The sequence below is a fragment of the Callithrix jacchus genome, chromosome 22 (assembly GCF_049354715.1).
Source record: "Callithrix jacchus isolate 240 chromosome 22, calJac240_pri, whole genome shotgun sequence".
Lineage (NCBI taxonomy): Eukaryota > Metazoa > Chordata > Mammalia > Primates > Cebidae > Callithrix > Callithrix jacchus.
In genome coordinates this window covers 541,039-566,429 of record NC_133523.1, presented here as the reverse complement: position 1 = coordinate 566,429, position 25,391 = coordinate 541,039, and the positions used below count along the sequence as shown (strand labels likewise).

The window sequence follows — 25,391 nt, the reverse complement described above, 5'->3', positions numbered from 1 at the left end:
TAGCCCTACCTCTGCAGCCATGGTCGGGAATCTCATCCACCACCTGGCCTCTGCAGCCCCTCGTGGTCTTGGTCCCATTGCCATAGCTCTACCGCTGCGGACTCGGCCACACCCAGCACCCCTAAGCCCCACCCCTACTGCTTGACTCCGCCCCAGCATCCTCATAGCCCCGCCCCTGCTACCTTGGCCCCCATCCCAGAGCTCTTATAGCCCCATCCTGCTGCCTTGACCCTGCACTGCATCATGGTAGCCCCGCCCCAGCAACCTCATAGCCCCACCCTGCTGCCTTGGCCTCACCCTGCACCATGGTAGCCCCACCCCAGAACCCTCATAGCCCCGCCCCTGCTGCCTTGGTCCCACCATGGTAGCCCCACCCCAGCAACCTTATAGCCCCACCCTGCCTAAGCCCCACCCATGCACCATGGTAGCCCCACCCCAGAACCCTCATAGCCCCGCCTCTGCTGCCTTGACGCTGCCCCAGTACCACCCGTTGCCTTGGCCCCACCCCTGCACCACTGCAGCTCTGCCCCTGTACCCTCATAGCCCCGCCCTGGCCGCCTTGGTCCCGCCCCTGCACCCTCATAGCCCCGCCCTGGCCGCCTTGGTCCCGCCCCTGCACCCTCGTAGTCCCACCCCAACACCCTCATAACCCTGCCCCTGCCTTGGCCCCATCCATGTGCCATTGTAGCCCCACCCCAGAACCTTATAGCCCCGCCCCTGCTGGCTTGACCCCGCCCCCATCACCCTCACGGCCCCGCCCCTGCTGCTTTGGCCCCGCCCCCACCCCGCCTCACCTCCTCCCACTGGTGGATGTAGCGGATCAGGCGCGACAGGCGCAGCAGCCGCAGGAGGCTGAGGATCTTGGTGAAGCGCACGATGCGCAGGGCGCGTGCCGTCTTGTAGACCTCGGAGTCGATGCCCTTCTCCACGATGAGGAAGATGTAGTCCACGGGGATGGAGGACACGAAGTCCACCACGAACCACGTGCGCAGGTATTTCTTCTTGATCTTCTCGGGGTCCAGGATGATCTCCGTGTTGTCCTCGATCACGATGCCCGTGCGGAAGTTCAGCACCAGGTCCATGAGGAAGAAGGTGTCCGAGACCACGTTGAACACGATCCACGGGGCGGTGGTCTCGTCCTTGAAGAAGGTGATGCCCACCGGGATGATGATGAGGTTCCCCACCATGAACAGCAGCATGGTGAAGTCCCAGTAGAACCTGGGGGCGAGGGGCGCCCACACCTCAGGCCAGTGCCTCCCCCGGGCGCCTGAAGGACCAGCCGGGGCCCTCCTCCCTAGGGGGCCAGGGGAACCCACACTTCAAGCTCTCAGGCGCCTGCGGGACCGGCCCCGGGCCCTCCTCCCTACAGAGCCAGGGGAACCCACACTTCAAGCTCTCAGGCGCCTGCGGGACCAGCCCCGGGCCCTCCTCCCTACAGAGCCAGGGGAACCCACACCTCAAGCTCTCAGGCGCCTGCGGGACCAGCCCCGGGCCCTTCTCCCTAGGGGGCCAGGGGAACCCACACTTCAAGCTCTCAGGTGCCTGCGGGACCGGCCCCGGGCCCTCCTCCCTAGGGGGTCAGGGGAACCCACACTTCAAGCTCTCAGGTGCCTGCGGGACCGGCCCCGGGCCCTCCTCCCTAGGGGGTCAGGGGAACCCACACTTCAAGCTCTCAGGTGCCTGCGGGACCGGCCCCGGGCCCTTCTCCCTAGGGAGCCAGGGGAACCCACACCTCAAGCTCTCAGGCGCCTGCGGGACCAGCCCCGGGCCCTTCTCCCTAGGGGGCCAGGGGAACCCACACTTCAAGCTCTCAGGTGCCTGCGGGACTGGCCCCGGGCCCTCCTCCCTAGGGACCACGCTCCTAGCCCAGGAAGGCCACCCAGCCCCAAAAGCCCAACGCCACTGCGCAGCCCCAACCCAGGTCCCTCCCTCGGGCCCAGCTCTGACCCCGTGTCCTTGAAAATGCTGGAGACCTCACAAGGCCTAAGAGGTAGCTCAAAATAGATGAAATGCTTCACATGACCAGAGAGGGACGATGTGCCCAGCAGAGGCTGCCGTTAAAATGTACTCAGACAGGACAGCGGACCAGCAGAGAGAGGCCGGGGTGTGGAGAGCAGACGGGCGCCGGGGCGGCAGGGCAGCAGGCACAGAGGGCAGGGGCGGGTAGCCAGTGTGGGAACCAAATTGTGCTCAGCTCACGCTGGGAGGTGAGGGCCCCAAACGCCTTACTGAGAGGTGGAAGCCTCCACCGGGGCAACAGGAGGCTGAGCCAGGGGAGCACAGGCTGCATCTCCAGAGGAAGTGAGGTCCATACAGGAGGAGAGAGGAGGAAGTGGGGTTCATGGAAGAGGTGAGAGGGGGAAGTGGGGTTCATGCAGGAGGTGAGAGGAGGAAGTGGGGTCCACACAGGAAGTGAGAGGAGGAAGTGGGGTCCATGCAGGACGTGAGAGGATGAAGTGGGGTCCATGCAGGAGGTGAGAGGAGGAAGTGGGGTCCATGCAGGAGGTGAGAGGAAGTGGGGTTCATACAGGAGAGAGGAGGAAGTGGGGTTCATATAGGAGAGGAGGAAGTGGGGTTCATATAGGAGGAGGAAGTGGGGTTCATATAGGAGAGGAGGAAGTGGGGTTCATATAGGAGAGGAGGAAGTGGGGTCCATGCAGGAGGAGACAGGAGGAAGTGGGGTCCATACAGGAGGTGAGAGGAGGAAGTGGGGTTCACACAGGAGGTGAGAGGAGGAAGTGGGGTTCACACAGGAGGAGAGAGGAGGAAGTGGGGTCCACACAGGAGGAGAGAGGATGAAGTGGGGTTCACACAGGAGGAGAGAGGAGGAAGTGGGGTCCACACAGGAGGTGAGAGGAGGAAGTGGGGTGTCCCAGCAGGAAGAGTGAAGCCCCAGCAGAGACGGGGCTGGTCCCACGAGGGAAGGGCCGAGTGGGACTTGGCACTATTGGGAGGTTCCATACGATAAATACTTGTGGACAAGAGACCAGATGTCATTTCCACTCCCAGACACCCCCGGCCAGAGTCCAAGTCCCCAAGGCTGATCCCAAAACTCCCCCGGGGAAGCTCCGGCAGAAAAGGGCCCGTCCATTCAGGGACAGAGACGGCGGGCCAGGCACGGTGCTGTGAGCGCCGGTCCACACAGGAGGTCACAGAGACTCAGCACATGGCCACATGGACAGGTGCCCGGCTCTTCCGCTATGGAGAAAATGCAGATCAAAACCACTCCGAGCGAACACTGGTGGCTCCTTCAAGACACATAAAATTACCAGCGCTTCCCTCCTGCGTGTACACCCGAAGAAATGAGAACAAGGACGTGGACAGAACCCCACGCCACAGTGTTGACACAGCTCGAGTCACAGCAGCCAAAAGGCGGAGCCAGCGCAGCTGCCCGTCACTGGAGGAAAGAAAGGACGAACACTCCACCCCTCCACGTGGAACACGACTCGGCCACGAAAAGGAGCCAGGCTCTGACCCAGGCCACGGCGCAGGTACCCCTGCAGATGTCACGCTCAGTGACAGACGCCATTCATTTATTTTCCAAGACAGAGTCTCGCTCTGTCTCCCAGCCTGGACTGCAACGTCCGCCTCCGGGGTTCAAGAGATTCTCCTGCCTCAGCCTGCTGAGTAGCTGGGATGACAGGTGCCCACCACCACGTCTGGCTAATTTTTGTATTTTTAGTAGAGACGGGGTTTCACCATGTTGGCCAGGCTGGTCTTGAACCCCCCTGACCTCAGGTGATCCGCCTGCCTCAGTCTCCCTGAGTGCTCCTTATAGGCGTTAAAAGCCACCTCGCCCGTTTCTATGAAAGGTCCACGACAGGCCAATCCAGAGAGGTAGGAAGGGGATGCATGGGTGCTGGGGGGGTTGGAGGGATGCGGAGTGGGTGCGTCTGAGGTGTGGTTTCTGTCTGGGGAACGTACAACAGCATGAATGGGCTTAATGACACCAATTCACAGATTTTAAAATGGTTAAGTGGAAATTCCCTAATAAAGAAGAAAAAAACCAGCCGGGCGCGGTGGCTCACGCCTGTAATCCCAGCACTTTGGGAGGCCGAGGCGGGTGGATCATGAGGTCAAGAGATCAAGACCATCCTGGGCAACATGGTGAAACCCCGTCTCTACTAAAAATGCAAAAAATTAGCCGGGCATGGTGGCGCCTGCCTGTAATCCCAGCTACTCTGGAGGCTGAGGCAGGAAAATTGAACTGGGGAGGCGGAGGTTGCAGTGAGCCAAGATCATGCCACTACACTCTGGCCTGGGGGACAGAGTGGGGATTCCATCTCAAAAACCAAAACAAAACAAGGCCGGGTGCGGTGGCTCACGCCTGCAATCCCAGCACTTTGGGAGGCTGAGTGGGCATCTGAGGTCAGGAGTTCGAGACCAGCCTGACCAACATGGAGAAACCCCGTCTCTGGGCGGGGCGGGGGGGGGGAGCCAGGCACAGTGGCTCACACCTGTAATCCCAGAACTTTGGGAGGCAGAGGCAGGTGGATCACGAGGTCAAGAGAGCGAGGCCAGCCTGACCAACATGGTGAAACCCCGTTCCTACTAAAAACATAAAAAATAAGCTGGAGGTGGTGGTGCGCACCTGTAATCCCGACTGCCTGGGAGGCTGAGGCAGGAGAATCACTTGCACCCAGGAGGTGGAGGCTGCAGTGAGCCGAGATCACACCCCTGCACTCCAGCCTGGCGACAGAGCGAGACTCAAACAAACAAACAAACAAAAACCCACCCCTGAGGGGACCCCTCCCCACCCCTGATCAAGTCAACCTTCTTCGTTCTTGAGGTCTTATCCGCACCCCAGACCCAGCCCCTCCCCATCATGGCCGGGGTCCCCACACCCTTTTGGAGGACATGCTGAGGGGCTGGAGGGACTCCCCAAAGTCAGCACCGAAACCCCGCGAGCCCCGTCCCCGGCAGGGCCGGCAGAGCTGTTTCAGGAGCCGAGGAAAGCTGGCTTCTCCTTTCTGGATGGCTCCTCCAGGGGACAGCTATTAACACCACACCTGCAGGCGACCCAGCCGTTCCACTTCAGGGAATTGATCCCGAGGAAATTGTCCAAAAGGAAGAGAAAAAAAAAAAAACATTAAAAAACAATTTGTACCAAGATGTTCACAGGAGCTCGGTCTGCGAGAGCCAAAGGCTGGAAGGGACCCAGCGTCTAGCGTCGTGGCAGTGTCAGCCAGGCCTGGGCTGGCACCCGCTGCTGGCACGGTGACCTTGGGTGAGTTCCTGGAGCCCCTGAGAACCTCAGACTATTCTTCCGTGCATCAACCCACTCGGGATACAGGCTGCTTCAAAAGGACACTGGACCATGACGGGGAAGGGCTGAGCCTTTGGAACAACCCAGGAACCACCCAGGCTGAGGACAAAACCTAGAGAGACTGAGAAGGGCTGACTCAGGCCGGCCGGGCATGGTGCCTCACGCCTGAAATCACTGTGGGAGGGTGAGGCAGGAGCACCTCCAGGGCTTAGGAGTTTCAAACCACCAGCCTGGGCAGCAAAGCAAGACCCCCAACTCTTTTTTTTTTTTGAGACGGAGTTTCGCTCTTGTTACCCAGGCTGGAGTGCAATGGTGCGATCTCGGCTCACCGCATCCTCCGTCTCCCGGGTTCAGGCAATTCTCCTGCCTCAGCCTCCCGAGTAGCTGGGATTACAGGCACGCGCCACCGTGCCCAGCTAATTTTTTGTATTTTTAATAGAGACGGGGTTTCACCATGTTGACCAGGATGGTCTCGATCTCTTGACCTCGTGATCCACCCAGCCTAACCCTCAACTCTTTTTAAAAAAGTGTTTAGAGGCCGGGCGCGGTGGCTCACCCTGTAATCCCAGCACTTTGGGAGGCCGAGGCGGGTGGATCACGAGGTCAAGAGATCGAGACCATCCTGGATAACATGGAGAAACCCCGTCTCTACTAAAAAATTGGCCAGGCGTGGTGGCACGGGCCTGTGGTCCCAGCTACTCAGGAGGCTGAGGCAGGAGAGTCGCTTGAACCCGGGAGACAGAGGTGGCAGTGAGCCAAGACCACACCATTGCACTCCAAGCCTAGGCATCAGAGAGACTGTCTCCCAAACAGTAACACTTTAAAAAATCAGCTGTGTGTAACGGCACACACTCTGGTGCTAGCTACTTGGGAGGCTGAGGGGGGAGAATCTCTTGAGCCCAGGAGGATGAGGCTGCAGTGAGCTGAGATCACACCACACTGCTCTCCATCCTGGGCAACAGTGAGACCTTGTCTCAAAACAAAGGGGAGGATGGGTACAGGGGCTCATGCCTCTAACCCCAGCGCCTTGAGAGGCCAAAACTGTAGGATCGTGGAAGCTCAGGAGTTCAAGACCAGCCTGGGCAAGACAATGAGATCCTGTCTCTACAAAAATTAACTGGTGTGGTGGGGCGCACCTGTGGATCCAGCTACTTGGGAGGCTGAGGGAGGGAGATCACTTGAGCCCAAGAAGCTGAGGCTGCAGGGAGCCAGAACAGGACCGTGGCACTCCAGCCTGGGCGACAGAGCAAGACTATCTCCAAAAAACAGGCTGACGGCTGGGTGTGGTGGCTGTGCCTGTAATCCCAGCACTTTAGGAGGCCAAGGTGGGCGGATCACCTGAGGTCAGAAATTCAAGACCAGCCTGGCCAACCAGGTGAAACCCCATCTTAAAAAATAAAAAATTGGCCAGATGCGGTGGCTCAAGTCTGTAATCCCAGCACTTTGGGAGGCCGAGGCGGGTGGATCACGAGGTCAAGAGATCGAGACCATCCTGGTCAACATGGTGAAACCCCGTCTCTACTAAAACTACAAAAAATTAGCTGGGCATGGTGGCGAGTGCCTGTAATCCCAGCTACTTGGGAGGCTGAGGCAGGAGAATTGCCTGAACCCAGGGGGCGGAGGTTGCGGTGAGCCGAGATCACACCATTGCACTCCTGCCCGGGTAACAACAGCGAAACTCCGTCTCAAAAAATAAATAAATAAAAATAAAAAATTTAAAAATTAAAAAAAAAGCTGACTTGATGTTGGGGTGCAGAGGGGTCCCCTCAGAAGCTTGCAGGGTAAAATGAAATGACTCAACATTAATGCCTTCCTTTCGCTGAACCTAGACAGGGTGTGAGGGCTCAGGCCCCCAGCCTGACGCATCTGCTCAGCAAGGACACCCTTAGGGCCCCAGCACCCAGTGGGCCTGAGGCCACGGCACCTGCCTGCCAGGCTCCCTGCCCCTAAGCCCCAAGAGTGGTCACTGCAGAGCTCGGCCCCAGGATCGCCCTCTGGACTGAGACCTGCCTCCCACCTTCCAGCACAAGCCTTCGGGCAAAACAAGCAGGAAAGATCAGTTGAGAAGCACACAGGGCCTAGGAACCTCCCTCCGCCAGGCGTGGGGAGAAACACCAGGGGGGCTCCAGAGACTGCCCAGGGGGACCTGGAAACCACCAGGAGGACCTAGAAACAGGCCAAGGAAGACCTGGAAACCACCAAGAGGACCTAGAAACAGCCAAGGAAACCTAGAAACCCCCACGGGGACCTAAAAACCACCAAGAGAACCTAGAAACCACCAAGAGGACCTAAAAACCTCCAAGGGGGACCTAGAAACCACCAGGACCTAGAAACCGCCAAGGGGACCTAGAAACCACCAAGGGGGGATCTGGAAACAGTCTAAACGGCCATATAACACGAAGACCTCCTTTCCAGGTGACGATTCATAGAACCAGGCATGTTGGGAGACCCTCTCCTGTCTCTCACCCTGGGAGAGGAGCCAGATCCAGGAGACAGAGCTCGAAGGACCTGGGGTGGACGGAGACCCAAAGCCCACCCCGACTCTCCTCACACTCTGCAGCCTTGTTTGGCAGCCCCAGGCACCCTGTATCCTCCTTGTCCAGTTCTGGTGCTGAGCAAAGACCTCAACGACGTATTTAAAACCCATCCCCAACAGGAAACAGCGAGGCCCCTACGAAGGCCCCTTCCTCGGAAACGCGAAGGTCCCACCGCTTTATCCAGCTCAGCCCCACAGGCAGAGAGGGAGGCCAGCTCCGGAGGCCAGGGATGAGGCTGGGTCCCCAGGGAGACCTTCCAGCCTGGCTCTCACACCTGGGGGCTGGAGGAAGCCTGGGACCCCCTCCTCCCTTGAGGGTGGCTTCAATGGGGCCCCCAGCAGCCAACACCAGTGTGAGCTGAGCTCTCCTCCAGCAGCTGCCCAGCCACCCTCTCAGCTCAGACAGGGAAACTGAGGCTCCTCCAGCTGTGAGCGAAACAGTGGGATGGGAACCCACCTAGATCCCACCTGCCTAAGCTTTGGGTTCTTCCCCTGGAAATTCCAAAAGCAATGGAGGGCCTGTCTCTCCACGGCCGGATGAAGCTCGGGGCGTGAGGCCCCTGACCCTGCTCCCACTCTGCATGAGGCCGTCAGGTCCCCTGGTAACGGAAGGCCCAGGACCCTCGGCGTTGCTTGGTGTCCCCCGAGTGCCCAGGACCCTTGGCCCCTCGGACACCTGGGGAGGGCCTGCCCTGGGGGTCTTCAGTCCCTGCTGGAGCCGGAGTCCCGGGTTGAGGAATGGGCGAGGGCAGCCGGGCCCTCCCCGCGGGGGCCCAGCCTCAGACCCAAGGCCGTCCAGGACTTACAGCTGGGGCAAATCCGGGAGAGGATTAGGGCCCGGAGGTCGGTGATTAAGGGAGAGCCCGGGCTGGGGGATTAGGAGACTGAGCTCTCAGCTGTGGAGTCACAGACAGATCCGTGGCAGGTGTGAGGGATTAAGACAGGGAGCCGCCACGGGGGAGATCACAGGTTCCGGGTGATCCCAAGGCGGGGCAGACATTCATAGGACCGTGCGGGGCGCGGGGCTCCTGATGACCACACGGGCCCCGTCCCGAGACAGACACACAGGATGCCTTGGGGGTACCACGAGGAGACCAACCTGGGTAGTGCCCATCAGCCCCCAGCGGGTGGGAGGGCTCCTCAGAGGAGGCGGTGTGTGGTGGATGAGATGGTGCGGGGAGGGCGGCACCTGCAGAGGGGCAGCAGGTGTGAGGGTGGCTACGCCTGGTTTCCTTCAAGGCCAGTGGGCGGCCTAGGGCTGGGACCTCGGGACCAGGGGTTGTGGGTGGGCATGACAGGGAGGGCTAGAGCCAAGGAGGTAGAGGGGATGGGGAAGAATGACCAATGCCTGGAGAGGCCCACGCTAGCAGCCCGAAGGCCAGAGAGGGGGCTGGGTGGCCTCTGGCAGGAGACAGGCGGCCAGTGCTGTTTGGGTGTGGGGTGAACCATGGGGTCTGCCCACGGGGGGTGAGGCGGGGCCTGGCCATCGGGAGTGGGCGGCTGAAGAAGGGCCTCCAAGTGTCCCCCAGGACACCCCTGGCTCGTGCCTGGGCTGCTGAAGAAGGGGGCTTGAAGATGTCATGGGATTTTGGGGGTTGGTTGGTTTTTGAGACAGGGTCTAACTCTGTAGCCTGGGTGCCATCATAGCTCACTGCAGCCTCAACCTCCTGGGCTCAGGTGACCCTCCGGCCTCAGCCTCCAGAGTAGCTGGGACTACAGGTGCACACCACCAGGCCAGGCTAATTTTTTAACTTTTTGTAGAGATGGGGCGGGGTGGGGTGGGGGTGGGGGTCTGGCTATGTTGCCCAGGCTGGTCTCGAACTCCTGTGCTCAAGGGATCCTTCCGCCTCAGCCTCCCAAAGTGCTGGGATTGTAGGTGTGAGCCACAGAGGCCGGACAAAGATGTCCTTTTTTGAGCTGGGAATTTAGGAATGGCTCTGAAGAGTGTGGGGAGGCCTCGGCTACCCAGCCCCTGATGGCTCCGTGCAGACCAGAGTGGGGGGCCCTGGGTCCTGACTCTGCCACCTGGGATATGGGTCTGTGTGCGCTCCCCCATCCTGCGCTCACTGGGCCTTCCAGCTGGACCGGAGCCAGAGAAACCCTCACCCCTGCCCCCGGGGCCGTCCCCACATGGGATAATGTGGGGTTTATTCCCGTGCCTAATGCAGGGATTCATCACCGCGGATTTGCAGAGCCGCACCCCCAGGCTGATCCGCTCAGCCATCTGAGGCGGGGCCCCAGGGCCTCCTGTCCTGGGGGGTCTCGGAGCAGCCCCTGCCCGACCAGTCTCCTCGAGGACATAACAGATCCCGGCTTTGGGGACCGTCTGCTCCGTCTCCCCTCATTCACGGGTCCTCCCCAGATGAAGACAATTCAGGAACACAGAGCTGAAAATCAGCAGCAGCAGGAGAGGCTGCAGGTGGCCCTCCGGGCACGGACAGCCCTAGAGCTAGAGGGAGGGCAGTCAGGAAGCCACCCAACACCCAACACCCGCCGCCCTGTGCTCCCAAGAGACAAACCCCGGATCTGCCCAGGTCTCCGCCCCGCCAGGCCTGCGCATCTCCACCCGTCCCCCGCCGCCTCCCGCGACCCCGGCAGCAGGGGGTGGACGAGAGAAAGCCGAGGAGAGAACGCAGACCCCTCGGACTGTCCCTCCCTTGGCCTCGGTGTCCCCCGAGCCCCAGCCCATCTCCCGCAGAAACCTCGTTTTGCACAACCCAGGCGTTCCCAAGGGGAACCGGTATGGTCTTTAGGACCAGGGCGGTTGGAATGGAAGCGGGAAGAATGCACTGCACGTTTTCTGAGATGGAGTCTCCGGTGTTGCCCGGGTGTATACAGCGGTGTGACCTCGGCTCACTGCAGCCTCCATCGCCCGGTTCAACCTATTCTCCTGCCTCAGCCTCCCGAGGAGCTGGGATTACAGGCGTCAGCCACTGCCCCTGGCCTAACGATACTTATTATTTTTTTAAAGAGAAAAAAGAAAGAAAGAAAAAGAAATAAAAGAAAAAGAGAAAGAAAAAATGAAAGAGAGAAAGAGGGAGAGAGAACGGGAATCTTGTTCCATTGCCCAGGCTAGAATGCAGTCTGAAAACGGGTATTAAAAACCTCTTTTATGCCAATAAATGTGCTTAACAATGGAGACAGGAAGGAATAGGGGAGGAAAATAACAAACAAGCAGCCAACCAATATTTCTTTTTTTTTTTTTTTGAGACGGAGTTTCGCTCTTGTCACCCAGGCTGGAGTGCAATGGCGTGATCTCGGCTCACCGCAACCTCCGCCTCCTGGGTTCAGGCAATTCTCCTGCCTCAGCCTCCCAAGTAGCTGGGATTACAGGCACGCACCACCATGCCCAGCTAATTTTTGTATTTTTAGTAGAGACGGGGTTTCACCACGTTGACCAGGATGGTCTCGATCACTTGACCTCGTGATCCACCCGCCTGGGCCTCCCAAAGTGCTGGGATGACAGGCGTGAGCCACCGCGCTGGGCCCCAATATTTCATTTTAACCTGTGAAATGCTGTGCAGTTGCTGAGGAGTGATTTACTTCCCATTATGTGGTCACTTTTAGAACAGGTACGACATGATACTGAGGTAAATGCATGTTTTGTGTATTTGGGGTGGAGAATTCTATAAATGTCTATCAGGTTTGCTTGCTCCAGGTCTGAGTTCAAGCCCTGGATATCCTTGTTGATTTTCTCTCTGGTTGATCTGTCTAATATTGACAATGGGGTGTTAAAGTCTCCCACTATTATTGTGTGGGAGTCTAAGTCTCTTTGTAAGTCGTTAAGAACTTGCCTTATGTATCTGGGTGCTCCCGTATCGGGTCCATATATGGTTAGGATCGTTAGCTCTTCTTGTTGTATCGATCCTTTTACCATTTTGTAATGTCCTTCTTTTTCTCTTTTGGTCTTTGTTGCTTTAAAGTCTACTTTATCAGAGACGAGAATTGCGACTCCTGCTTCTTTTTGCTCTCCATTTGCTTGGTAAATCTTCCTCCATCCCTTTGAGTCTTTGTGTATCCTTGCATGTGAGATGGGTTTCCTGGATACAGCACACTGATGGGTTTTGGCTTTTTATCCAATTTGCCTGTCTGTGTCTTTTGATTGGGGCATTTAGTCCGTTTCAATTTGGGATTGATATTGACATATATGAGTTCAATACTGTCATTTAATGCTGTTCTGCCCATTAGTTGATGTAGATTCTTCATTATGGTGATGCTCTTTACCTTTTGGTATGTTTTTGGAATGGCTGATACGGGTTGTTCCTTTCTATGTGTAATGCTTCTTCTATGTGTAACGATACTTTTTTTTTTGTTTTTTGAGACAGAGTTTCGCTCCTGTTACCCAGGCTGGAGTGCAATGGCGCGATCTCGGCTCACCGCAATCTCCATCTCCCGGGTTCAGGCAATTCTCCTGCCTCAGCCTCCTGAGTAGCTGGGATTACAGGCACGCGCCACCGTGCCCAGCTGATTTTTTGTATTTTTAGTAGAGACGGGGTTTCACCATGTTGACCAGGATGGTCTCGATCTCTTGACCTCGTGATCCACCCGCCTCGGCCTCCCAAAGTGCTAGGATTACAGGCTTGAGCCACCGCGCCCAGCCACGATACTTATTTTTAAACTAATCTTGCTCTGGGAGGCACAGAAGACCCTGCTGCAGCCCTGGGGATTCCACAAGGCCAAACCCCTTCCTTCCTTGGTTTTCACGCCTGTTACAATTCAGGCACGAACCATAATCACCTACAAAGAAGGAAACTCAAACCTTCTGAACCCGAAACCTTGAACTTGTGTCCTTGAACCTGCTTTTCCAGCAACACCCCAGGGAAGTGCCAGGGATGCCTCTGGGACTTCAGACATCAGGCCGGGTCTGGAGCCACCCACAGCCCCAGAGGACTGCTGCATGAATGAACCCAGGCTGGAGTGCAGTGGAGCAATCTCGGCTCACTGCAACCTGCACCTCCCGGGTTCAAGGGATTCTCCTTCCTCAGCCTCCCGAGTAGCTGGAATTGACAGGCACCTGCCACGACGCCAGGCTAATTTATATATATATGGTTTTTTTTTGAGACGGCGTTTCACTGAGCTGGGACTACAGGCACGCACCACCATGCCCAGCTAATTTTTCTATTTTTAGTAGAGACGGGGTTTCACCATGTTGACTGGGATGGTCTAGATCTCTCAACCTCATGATCCACCCGCCTCGGCCTCCCAAAGTGCTGGGATGACACTCATCAGCCGCCGCGCCTGCACCAACTGCACTGCTAAAGGGGCCAGCTGTCCAGGAGTGAGAGCCAAGATCCAGGAACCATGCTCCTCCCCTCAGCAAATTCAGCAAATATGTGGCACCAGCTGTATACCGCAGCTGGGACCTGAGGCGTGAAAGAAGCCACTTCTGAGCACAGGAGCAGGGTGGCCTTGGTCGTGGCAAAGACCGCAGGGCCGAGGTGAGGACGTGCCTCGGGGTCCCAGCCTGGGCAAGGAGCCCAGAACTCTCTCAGCAGGAAGGGGAGGCCACGAGACACTGCCAAGACTGTGAAAGACCCTCGCCCCTTCTCCCTCATGCCACTCCATCTTGCATTTGGGGGAACTGAGGCAGAGGGGCCCAGGAAGGACCCAAGACACCCCGCCAGTCATAGGAGGCCTTGGGACTGAAGCCAGCTGGGGTCTCACTACTCATTCAGCTGCCACCAAAAACACCCTCCACAGCAGGATCCGGCCCTGGATGCTCCCCGATGCTCCTCTCGGCCCAGCCCCACCCGGCTCTTCCCTCAGCCCGGCCGTCTTTCTGTACACCTTCCCATCACCGATCACTCCCCCACCCCGCACACTACCTCCCCCCACCCCGCCACCTCAAATGCCTCCTCCGGCCAGGGCTCCCCTGCATTCCCCCAACCTCTTCAGCCCAGCAGAGAGGGGATGGTTCCACAAAGGCGAATGGTTCCCTCCCTGGTGCCAGGCAGACGCGGGCCAGTTTCCCACTAGGGAGGGGCGATGCTGGCCTCTGCACGGGGACCCAGGCGCTGGGGCCGGAGCTGCCCCGCTTCTCCCTCTTAAACCTCCCGTGGTGCCTGCAGACACCTCGCCATCAGGGACGGTTTCTGCACCACCAGGTTGTGAGTTAAAAGGGCAAACGTGAAAAGGCAGAAACAGAAAGGAACCCCCTGCCAACTCCATTTTCAAAGAATTAATATTCACAGGCCGGGTGCGATGGCCCACGCCTGTGATCCCAAGCACTTTCAGAGACCGAGGTGGGTGGATCAGGTCAGGAGTTTGAGACCACCCTGGCCAACGTGGTGAAACCCCATCTCTACTAAAAATACAAAAAGTAGCCAGGTGTGGTGACCGGTGCCACCTGCTAATCCCAGCTACTCGGGAGGCTGAGGTGGGAGACTCCCTTGAACCCAGGAGGCGGAGGTTGCAGTGAGCAGAGATCACACCACTCACACTCCAACCTGGGCGACAGAGCAAGACTCCGTCTCAAAACATAAATGAAAAATTAATATTCACACAAATATCACCCACCACCACCCCAGGTACCCCCAGAATACCTTCCTCCTCTCTTTGCCCTGGATGGGACCTAGGCAGAGGCTGGCTTTCTGGAGGTTAAGAGCGTGGACACCGGGCTGGGCTGCCCAGAGGGAAACCCAGACCCACCCCTGAGTAGACGTGTGCCTCTGACCGAGCAACCTGACATCCTGCGCCTCTCTTTCCTCCTGGGTAAAATGGGTTAGCGCCCTCCTCACCACTACAATAATTCATATTATTAAATTAATTCTCAGAGGTGCTTCCAACAGCCACTGGCCCAGCGCAGGCTTAGGGAACCTTGCTTTTGAGATTCTTGGGGTCCTTTTCCACACTGATTGAGGACATGAGTCCTAAGCTTTGAGGGGATGGGGCCCCGTGCACCCCAGCTTGACAATGTCTAAATCCTTTTATAAATCTGATTTTAAAATGCCATAACTCCGCTAGTCCTGAAGACTGGCCCCACTAACCCCATTCCCTGCCTGCATAGCTCCCCTTCACCACTCATCTGCCCTGGTGGGGCTCCCTTGGCCCACACAGGGGCTCGTGACCCCTGCATTCCTCAGAGCACAGAGCGGAGCCTCAGCCTGCCCAGGCCTCCGGGTGACCTCACTCAAGGTAGGTGCAAGGAGGGGGGGCTTCACTCCTCCTATCAGCCTTCCCCCCAAGCCCCAGGATCAGCCCACCTGCCCTCCAGCCCACCAACCACTCCTCTGCAGTCAGGGGGTCGCTGGAGCTGCCCAGGGGAGTGGGTGGCTGGTGTGGGCCTCCACCTGCCAGCACCCACCACTGCAGGTCATGCTGGAGGGGAAGGGGAGTGGGTGGCGGGTGTGGGCCTCCACTTGCCAGCACCCACCACTGCAGGTCATGCTGGAGGGGAAGGGGAGTGGGTGGCGGGTGTGGGCAGCCACCTGCTAGCACCCACCACTGCAGGTCATGCTTTCAGCAGCTCCCTCCCCACTGCAGCCCTGTCTGGTCAATGGGTGTGGAGCCGGATTTGCAGTGGGGCCAGGCCAACCAGCAGCTCTGGAAGTCCCATCCTTCCGGCTCACTGTCCGCATTTTGCAGGCCAGAGCCCAGACGCTGACCAAGCTCTCCCAGTGGGGCCAAAGGCAGGGTGGGAGGGGCCGGACAAGGTCCCTCTGGGGGCTTCAGGGCTCCTCCCACCCCTGGCCTGTCTTGAAATCCAGGCTTCCAGTCAAAGCTGTATTCGCCTCTCAGGAAGACCTCAGGGTGAGGAAGTGGATCCCAGAGTCTTCTTCTAGGCTCTGTCCAGGACTTGTGTGCCCTAGGCCTCAGTTTCCCCAGCCAGTCACTAGGGGTGCGGAGAAGCCAGAGGAAGAGAGATCCCCATAGCCTCCCTGCCAAGCTCTAGGGGTCCAGGGTCCATGGGGGACGTCCTGGGACGCCCAGGCCTGGTGGAGGAGCGACAGGCGGGAAAATCGCAGCCCTCCCGTGCCCTGTGCGCTGTCCGTGGTGCTGAAACCGCGCCCGCCCCGCGCGCCCGGCCTTGCTGTCCCGGCGGGCACCCCCTACACCCTCCACCTACACCCTCCACACCCCACCTCACACCGCACTCGTGGACGCACAGACACACACTCAGCCTTCCACGGCCGCGCGCGTGATACCTGCCCACGGCTCACGCTACTGCCCACCGGTGTACACCGGCCCCGGGCGCACACGCGGACGCCACCTCTTCCCACCTCGTCCCAACACCCAACACAAATCCCCCCGGAGCACACGCGCGCGCGACCACCATGCAGACACACCCCTGGAGACACACCTCCCTCCCCAACCACAGGCTGGCGCCCCGGGAACCCCGCCGCCGTCACGCGCCCCTGTTCGCACACAGCCCACGGGGACACACGCTGCTCTCACTCTCCGGCCACCGCACGCACAGCCCGGGAACCAGGAGCGCAAACTCGGGTGGCGGTGGCCCCGCGCCGGCCCCGCTCCGCGCGCTCCACGCATCAACCGGCTGAATCTACAGCGGCGTCTACACACCCACCGCCACATGGGTGCACAGCCCGGGCCGAGTGGCTCCGGGAGACACGGCGTGGGGGCCCGCACGCTTCCCAGGCCCGGGCGCGCCTCCTCGCAGGCGGGGCGCAGGTGGACGCCGTGGGAGCCGCTTAACCCCCTCTCCCCCGGCCTCCCCTGGGCGCGTCCTTCCCCGGCGCCCTTCGTCTTCCTCCCTCCCGCTCCGCCGCCCTCCGGGGCCCACGTTCCCCTCTATTCGTCCTCTCCGCCCCTCCGTGCTCAGACCCCGGGTCCGCGGCCCGCTACGCGCGCCCACCCCACCAGCCGCGCCTCAGGGCGGAAGATGTCGAGGTCCCTGGGAGGGGGCGCCCCGGGGTCACCCCGGAGACCCCCCCAAAAGGCGGAGCTCGCGCGCCCGGGTCACTCCGGGGCGGGTCCCGGGCACGCCCGAGGTCACCGAGGAGCTCCGAGGTCACCCGCCGCGCGCGCCGCCCCGCCCTCCCCCGGCGCTCCAAGGACGGCCCCCGCGCCCCGCGCCCCGCGCCCTCCCCCGGAGGCGGCACCTGAAGTCGCTGTACGGGTGGATGATCCAGGCCCCCGCCGACTTGACGCGCTCCTGCTCGCGCTCCACGGCCTTCTGGCTGCCGAACATCCGCAGCGAGAACTTGTTGACGCCGGGCTGCAGGAGCGCGCCGAACTGGCGCTGCATGAAGCTGGCCTGGCTGCCGCGCGGCTCCCCCGCCGGGCCCGCCTCCTCGCCGCCCGCCTCCTCCGCCGGCCCCGGCCCCGGCGCGGGCCCAGAGGCCGCTCCGCGGCACGAGAACGACACCTTGGGCCCCCGCGCCGGGCCCTCGGGCCCCGCGGGGCTGCACTGCGGCTCGCCGCGCCCGCACTCGCCGTTCGGGCTGCCCTTGGCCGCGCTCGCCGCGCCCGGGGTTCCGGGGCGGCCGCACGAGCTGTCGCGGCTGCGGAGCCGGGCCCGCGGGCCGCCCTCGTCCGCCGCCGCTGCCGCCTCCGGGGCCGCCGCCTCGGGCCGGGGCGGCTGCTGGGGGGGAGCGGGCCCGGGGCCCGGGGGGGGCGCGGGCGGCGGCGGCGGCGGCGGCTGCGGCTGGGGGGGCGCGGGCGGCGGCGGCGGCGGCGGCGGCCCCGGCGCGGGGGTCGCGCCCGGGCTTTCCCCGGGCCGCCCGCCGCCCCCGCGCGCGTCCATGGCGAGGCGGCGCCGGGCAGTGCGGAGCGGAGCCGCCGCCGCCGCCGCCGGCCGGAGCCCGAGGGAGGGGGGAGGCGGAGGCGGGGCGGGGCGGAGCCGCGGGGGGCGGAGTCTGGGCGCGGGGGAGGGGCGGGGGCGGGAACCCCGCCTCCGCTGCGCCCCTCGCCGGTCCGCGCGCCGCCTCCGCCCCGCGCCAGGAAATTAGGGCCGCGGGGTCGGGGGCGCCCCAAGGTCACGCGGCCCGCGGCCTCGGAACCCCGCGCAGGCCTCTCTCCAGGAGGGGAAACTGAGGCCGGCCGAGCGGAAGGACGCGCCCAAGGTCACGGAGCCCGGCTGCCTGGCCGGGTCCGCCGCTCCCGCGCCGCGGTTTCCGCGTCTGTCCGGAGGACAGTGACGCGGGCCTGGAGAGCGAGGCCGCCGCGGCCGGCGCCTCCCCGCTCTCTGTGGGATTGAAGATTCCCCAATAAAAGAGCTTTTGCTTGGTCGCCTGTGGGCCCTGGACCGAGACCCTGGAGTGCGTGGGGAAGGGCAGGCGGGCTCGGGGGTCGGTCTGCGAATCTCGGACACTCCTTGCCCTGGTCGGCATTTGAGGAAACTGAGGCCAAGCCCAGCCTGACAAGGAAAACTGGAAGAGCTACGGCGCGTGTGGGGCTCCCACCCAGCCCTCAGCAGTGCCTGGGGAGCAGCGCAGGGGTTTCCTCTAGGTCTTGGGGAGGCTTTAGATTGGGGTCACAGGGAGACCCGGAGCCCCCTGCCCCGGGGCTGGCTCCTTCCCCGACCCCTCGGGCTCTGGCGCAACTGTGCCCCCAGTTCCTAGTCCCCAGCTCTGAGAAAGGAGCTTCCCGAAGCTCTGCTTCTGGGCCACAGCCATGCTGGGCATGAGGGCGGCCTGGTGTCAGGCGATGTGGGGCCTCTGTCCCCAGCCACTCAGCCCAGCAGACAGCCGGCAGAGGGCAGGTGAGGAAGTTGGCAAATGAGAGAGGGGAGAGACAGAGACACACAAAGTGGGAGCTGACCCCCACCTGGAGGCAGCAGGCCCTCCTGAGACCCTCTTGGCACCTGACTTGATGTCCTATCCGCCACGATGTCCTGTGTGCTGGGTGCCCCCACCCACCTGCACCTCTGTGCCACTGGGACAGACTCAGCCCCCTTCCTGCACACGGGAGGAACTCAGTGGTGCTTGAGGGAGGACCAGCATGTGCCCAACTCACAGTGGATGGGCTGAGCCTGTGTCTCACCCCGGCCAGGCTGCCCCACACCCTGGGGACCCCTTCGCCCCCATACTGGCCCGGCCGGCCTCCTCCGAACAGGCGGGTGGGACAGCTGTCTGTCCTGAGGCGGCGCGGGAGAGGCTAGGCGGGTGGCACAGTTGGCAGTGCCAGGCTGTGGCCCGCCCAGAGGCAGATGCGTGCTCCAGCTGAAGCGGGATCGTTTATGTTCACCCTGGGAAGATGTTAGGCTGGGCAGGTCGCCAGAGCCCCGGGACTCTCGGCTGGGAGCAGGGAGGAGGCGGACCCGCGAAGCCTGAAAACCCCAAGAACTGTCCCCCCACCCCCCTCCCGGGGCCTGGCAGTGCGAGAAGCAGAAAGACAACGCCTCCCCCAGGCGCCGGCGGTACGTGCAAGTCACAAGGGAGGCTGGCTCATGGTCCTTGTCACCAGATCTTGGTGACTCCTCTCCAATGCACAATCTCACCCAGGCCAGTACCTGCCAGGGTACACAGGGACCCTCCCGGCCTCAACGCGCTCGCTCTGATCCCTTGCCCAGGTCGGAGTACTCTGCATGTATCTGTTTATTATTTATTTTGAAGACTGAGTCTCACTCTGACCCCCAGGCTGGAATGCCGTGAAGTGACCTTGGCTCACCGCAACCTCCCCCTCCTGGGTTAAAGCAGTTCTCCTGCCTCAGCCTCCTGAGTAGCTGGGATTACAGGCACGCGCCACCATGCCAAGCTAATTTTTTGTATTTTTAGTTGAGACGGGGTTTCACCATGTTGACCAGGATGGTCTCGATCTCTTGACCTCGTGATCCACCCGCCTCAGCCTCCCAAAGTGCTGGGATTACAGGCTTGAGCCACCGTGCCTGGCCCTAATTTTGTTATTTTTAGTAGAGACAGGGTTTTGCCATGTTAGCCAAGCTGGTTGGTCTCAAACTCCTGACTTCAGGTGACCCACCCACCTTGGCCTCCCAAAGTGCTGGGATTACAGGTGTGAGCCGCCGTGCCGACTATGCTTATTTTAATTTTAAAAATATTTAAAAATCGAGACCAGTCTGGCCAACATGGTGAAACCTTGTCTCTATTAAAAATACAAAAATTGCCGGGCGCGGTGGCTCAAGCCTGTAATCCCAGCACTTTGGGAGGCCGAGGCGGGTGGATCATGAGGTCAACAGATTGAGACCATCCTGGTCAACATGGTGAAACCCCGTCTCTACTAAAAATGCAAAAAAAATTAGCTGGGCGTGGTGGCGCGTGCCTGTAATCCCAGCTACTCGGGAGGCTGAGGCAGGAGAATTGCCTGAACCCAGGAGGTGGAGGTTGCGGTGAGCCGAGGTCGCGCCATTGCACTCCAGCCTGGGTAACAAGAGCAAAACTCCGTCTCAAAAAAAAACAAAAAACAAAAAACAAAAATTAGCCAGGCGTGGTGGTGCACGACTGTAACCCAGCACTTAGGAGGCTAAGGCAGGAAAATTGCTTGAACCCAGGAGGCGGAGGTTGCAGTGAGCTGAGAGTATGCCACTGCACCCCAGTTCTGGCAACAGAGCAAGACTCCATCTCAGAAAAAATACACATATACATATTTATAGAGATGGGGTCTCACTATGCTGCCCAGGCTGGTCTTGATGTCCTGGGCTCAAGTGATCTTCCTGCCTTGGCCTCCTAGCGTGCTGCAATTAGGGTTCTGAGCCACTGTACCCGGCCTATCCATTTATTTAAAAAATACTTGGCTGGGGCTGGGGCTGGACTCCATGGCTCACCCCTGTAATCCCAGCACTCTGGGAGGCCGAGGCGGGCAGATCACCTGAGATTGGGAGTTTGACACCTGCCTGACCAACATGGAGAAACCCCCATCTCTACCAAAAATACAGAATTAGCTGGGTGTGGTGGCGCGTGCCTGTGATCCCAGCTACTCAGGAGGCTGAGGCAGGAGAATCACTTGAACCCAGGAGGCGGAGGTTGCAATGAGTCAAGATTGCACCACTGCACTCCAGCCTGGGCAACACAGCAAGACTCCGTCTCAAAAAGGAAAAATAAATAAACACCTGCTCCAGGGGCTGAGCATTTGGAGTGCAGCTGACTCGGAGAGCCAGGCAGGGGGGTAGCCGGCCATCAGAGTCACCCTCAGACTCACAGAGCCAGGCAGGGGGGAAGCCGGCATCACAGTCACCCTCAGACTCACAGAGCCAGGCAGGGGAGAAGCCGGCCATCAGAGTCACCCTCAGACTCACAGAGCCAGGCAGGGGGGAAGCCGGCATCACAGTCAACCTCAGACTCACAGAGCCAGGCAGGGGGGAAGCCGGCCATCAGAGTCACCCTTATGAGTAGCAAGTCAGATACCGTCCAGAGGGTGGGGAGAAACACTGGAGCAGGGAGAGGGTGAGGTGCTGGGGGAAGACCTGGAGGTGCTGTGGGCAAGCAGCATAGCCTGTGCAAAGGCCCTGACTACGCCAGGCTTGTGCAGGGAGATGGAGACCCAGGGCCTGGCTCCTCAGTCAGTAACATTGGTCTGTGGTCTAACGCCACAGTGCCTTTGGAAGAAAGCCCCATTGACTGGGCACGGCGGCTCACGCCTGTCATCCCAGCACTTTGAGAGGCAGAGGCGGGCGGATCACCTGAGGTCGAGACTTTGAGACCAGCCTGGCCAACATGGAGAAACCCTTTCTCTACTTAAAATACAAAAATAGCAGGGCGTGGTGGCAGGGGCCTGTAATCCCAGCTGCTCAGGAGGCTGAGGCAGGAGAATCACTTGAACCCGGGAGTCAGAGGTTGCAGTGAGCTGAGATCTCCCTATTGCACTCCAGCCTGGGCAATAAGAGCAAAACTCTGTCTCAAAAAAAAAAAAGAAAGAGGAGGGGGCTGGACGCAGTGGCTCACACCTGTAATCCCAGCACTTTGGGAGGCCGAGGCGGGTGGATCACGAGGTCAAGAGATCGAGACCATCCTGGTCAACATGGTGAAACCCCGTCTCTACTAAAAATACAAAAATCAGCTGGGCATGGTGGCACGTGCCTGTAATCCCAGCTACTCGGGAGGCTGAGGCAGGAGAATCGCCTGAACCCAGGAGGCAGAGGTTGCGGTGAGCCGAGATCGCGCCATTGCACTCCAGCCTGGGTAACAAGAGCGAAACTCCGTCTCAAAAAAAAAAAAAAAAAAAGGAAAAGCAGCCCCGGTCCCTCCTGCAGTTTGTACCCCCTCCCCTGCCTATCTCTGGCCTTTGTGTGCCTGGGTCACTGACCTGGGACACCCAGACACCTTCTGCCCGGACCTCCTGCCATTCCCACCTCAGGGTCTCCCCTGCCTCCCTGACCCTGCAGCCCGGACCTCCTGCCATCCACCCCTCAGGGTCTCCCCTGCCTCCCTGACCCTGCAGCCCGGACCTCCTGCCATCCACCCCTCAGGGTCTCCCCTGCCTCCCTGACCCTGCAGCCCGGACCTCCTGCCATCCACCCCTCAGGGTCTCCCCTGCCTCCCAGACCCTGCAGCCCGGACCTCCTGCCATTCCCTCCTGAGGGTCTCCCCTGCCTCCCTGACCCTGCAGCCCGGACCTCCTGCCATTCCCTCCTGAGGGTCTCCCCTGCCTCCCTGATCCTGCAGCCCGGACCTCCTGCCATTCCCCCCTCAGGGTCTCCCTTGCCTCCCTGACCCTGCAGCCTCTCTTAGGCTTGTTGACCGGATTTACCAACCTGGGACCTACATTTCCTTCTTGGTCAGGACAGGTCCAGCTCAGAAGCCCTGGGAGCTTACACAATCATGGGGCCTTCTGAGTGAAAAGCAGTTTAAGACCAGGAAGGCAAAATCAGGCCAGGGCAGGCACGGAGCCAGCCTGGAAAATCTGCTGTTCAACTCGATGAATACTAAATGAGCCAGGTGAAGTGGCGTGTGCCTGCGGTCTGGGCTTCTCGGGAGGCTGATGTGGGAAGATCGCTTGAGCCCAGGAGGTCGAGGCTGTAGCGGGCCGAGATCACACCACTGCACAGCAGCCAGGGTGACGTAATGAGGCCCTGTCTCAAAAAAAAATTTATAATAAAACAGATGAGGCTGTGCGCGGTGGCTCACGCCTGTAATCCCAGCACTTTGGGAGGCCGAGGCGGGTGGATCACAAGGTCAAGAGATCGAGACCATCCTGGTCAACATAGTGAAACCCCGTCTCTACTAAAAATACAAAAAATTAGCTGGGCACGGTGGAGCATGCCTGTAATCCCAGCTACTCGGGAGGCTGAGGCAGGAGAATTGCCTGAACCCAGGAGGCGGAGGCTGCGGTGAGCCGAGATCTCGCCATTGCACTCCAGCCTGGGTAACAAGAGCGAAACTCCATCTCAAATAAATATATAAAAATAGATGAACTGTGCATGGCAGGCCTGGGCTGGAATTTACAGCTGAGGAACCAGAGGCTGAGGAAAGATGGTGACACTCCAGTCTCAGCCACACACACAAGCTCCATGACTGCCCCGTCCTGCTGGCCTGCGATTCATACAGGTTTCCTTCTCTCTGCTGAGCTCACCTTGCCCCAGGAGCCTGGTGAAAAAAGGGGGAAGACTGACGTCTGTCCACACAGGCCTGTTCCATCCCAGCTGCTCTCAGCCCTTCAGCTCTGCCTCCACCTCGAGGACAGCAGGCCCCTCCACTGTAGGCCTTGGAGGTGTCACTGTCCACCATGGGCCCCTGGAGTGGAGATACTGCTTAGAGCCACGGCCCAGAGTGGAGGGGCTGGGGGGGCTGGGAGCCTTCCCGTCCGGCAGGCCCTGCCCTTGTGGGCTCCCATTGGGGTGGGGGGATGAGAGGGAGGAGAGGCTACTTTGCCAGGACAGGGACAGGCAGCTTCACCCCATGGTGGAGTCCAGCCATGAATGAACTCGTGGTCCTGTGACTTCTCCACCTCACCTCTGGGGAAACCAAGGCAGGCTTGAATCATCACCAACACCCAATGATGGGTGGACATCCACGGCTGCACCCCCATGCTGGGGTACAGCTGCACACCATGGGCACTCACTAAATGCCTGTCACCCGGCACGGGGCTGCACGCCACGGGCACTCACTAAACGCCTGTCACCGGGCACGGGGCTGCACGCCATGGGCGCTCACTAAACGCCTGTATGAACAGGAACACGCAGTGCCGAGAGCTGGTGTGGAAGCTCCATGCTGAGTGGTTGTGCTTTTGTGAATCACGTTTATATTTTTGTGTGCAAAAAAAAGGCAAAGGAAGCACCTGGGTGCCAGTGGCTGCTTTCTCAGGGGGATGAACCTGCAGGGGCCCAGGTCCCCCATCTGCTGGTCGGAACCCCGCGAAGCCTGTCCGTCTCCCGAGGCTGCCATGACCTGCAACTTCCGCACCTTCCATCCAGTATAGAACACGAGGCATCCACTGGTACCGTGGGCCCACGCCTGGGGCCAGGGTGCAGCAGAAAGATGGGCAGAGCCTGGGACCCTTGGGGAGGATGGAGCCCCAGCAGGGAGGTAGGGGGAGACCGAGCCAGGGGACCATCTGGGCCGCATGCCTGGTGATACCCACCCAATGCGACCCTTCCCTATCCTCCTGTTGGCACCGCCTTCACCCCACCGGACCCTTCTGCCTGTTGTCCATGCACAACCTTGACCCAGGTATACTACAGGCGCCTAATTAACGAACGCAGAGTGAGCATCCGTATCCATGGGTCACTGAGCACACGTTCCGCCAGGCTGCCCGGGCAGAGGGGCTCCATGACCTGCTGGCCTCGCTCAGCATGGGCGTGTAGCGCCACCTGGTGGCAGTGGGTGGGGACAGCCTGGCTGCAGAACCCAGCTAGGGACCCGGTGCTGTCCTCAGCTCCTCCAAAGCTGTGCAGCATCAGCCCCAGAGCGAGGCTCGGGTGTGGGCCCTGCACGTCCCCTGCTTGCCTCCAGGAGCCAGCCCAGCACCCGGGATCAGTGCCGGGAGGGGCTGCCGCCCTTGGCACAGCCGTGTAAAGCCCGAGGCTGTGGGCTGCGTTTCTTGGCCTCTGTGACATTAAAACACCAGATTTCCCCAACACCGAAACACACTGCCTTCCCGTCCGGGCCCCCGGCTTCTCTGGGAACCCACCCAGCGTCTTCTGTCAACCTGTACCCTGAGACCCCCGCTCAGACCAGTTAGGCCCAGTGCTGCAGGCTGACAGCATCTGCCAACCTCCCTCCAGACCGGCTCACTGGCCCTGTGTCTTGGTAACCTCCCCGCTCCATGCTCCTGGACCCTTCAGCCCAGCAACTGTGTGTGTTCCATGTGCTGGGGGCAGGCACCAGGGGGCTCAGCCTCAGGCCCAGCTTCACACACCTGCTCTCCAGGAGCCAGCAGAACCACCCCCTGGACTCTGCTGGAGCAGCCTGCCCAGGAGGATGGGTGCAGACAGCTTCGGGGAAGGGCAGGCAGCAGAAAACCTCAGCCTCCATCGGAGAAGGAAAAGTAGGCTCGGGGAAGGCTCTGGTCAGCGCCCACGCTCTGTGAGGCTCTCAGGCGCTGGGGCAGTCCCGGCTGCCTTCCAAGTTTGCTGACAGCCTCAGGCCCTGTCCAGCCCATGACCCCAGCACCCCAGCCCCCACTGGGATCTCAGCAGACCCATTCTCGCTGCAAAATCCCAGCACTGGATGGGCCCCTGTTGCGGCCACCAGAGCCCAGGGGCAACCCAACCCAAACAGGCATAGACAGGGGCCAGGA

At 60.4% G+C, this 25,391-nt stretch overlaps 1 protein-coding gene across 1 annotated transcript in view; it reads right to left on the bottom strand.

The window, feature by feature from the left end:
- Positions 1 to 17,565, bottom strand: part of HCN2 (hyperpolarization activated cyclic nucleotide gated potassium and sodium channel 2) — a 36,281-nt gene extending 18,716 nt beyond the window's left edge. Inside the window, exons 1-2 of the mRNA XM_035285828.3 lie at positions 16,862 to 17,565; positions 795 to 1,218 (exon numbers count right to left, since the gene is read on the bottom strand). Coding sequence (XP_035141719.2) covers positions 795 to 1,218; positions 16,862 to 17,505 — 1,068 coding nt within the window. The 5' untranslated portion in view covers positions 17,506 to 17,565. The remainder of the gene's footprint in view (positions 1 to 794; positions 1,219 to 16,861) is intronic.
- Positions 17,566 to 25,391: the final 7,826 nt, after the last annotated feature.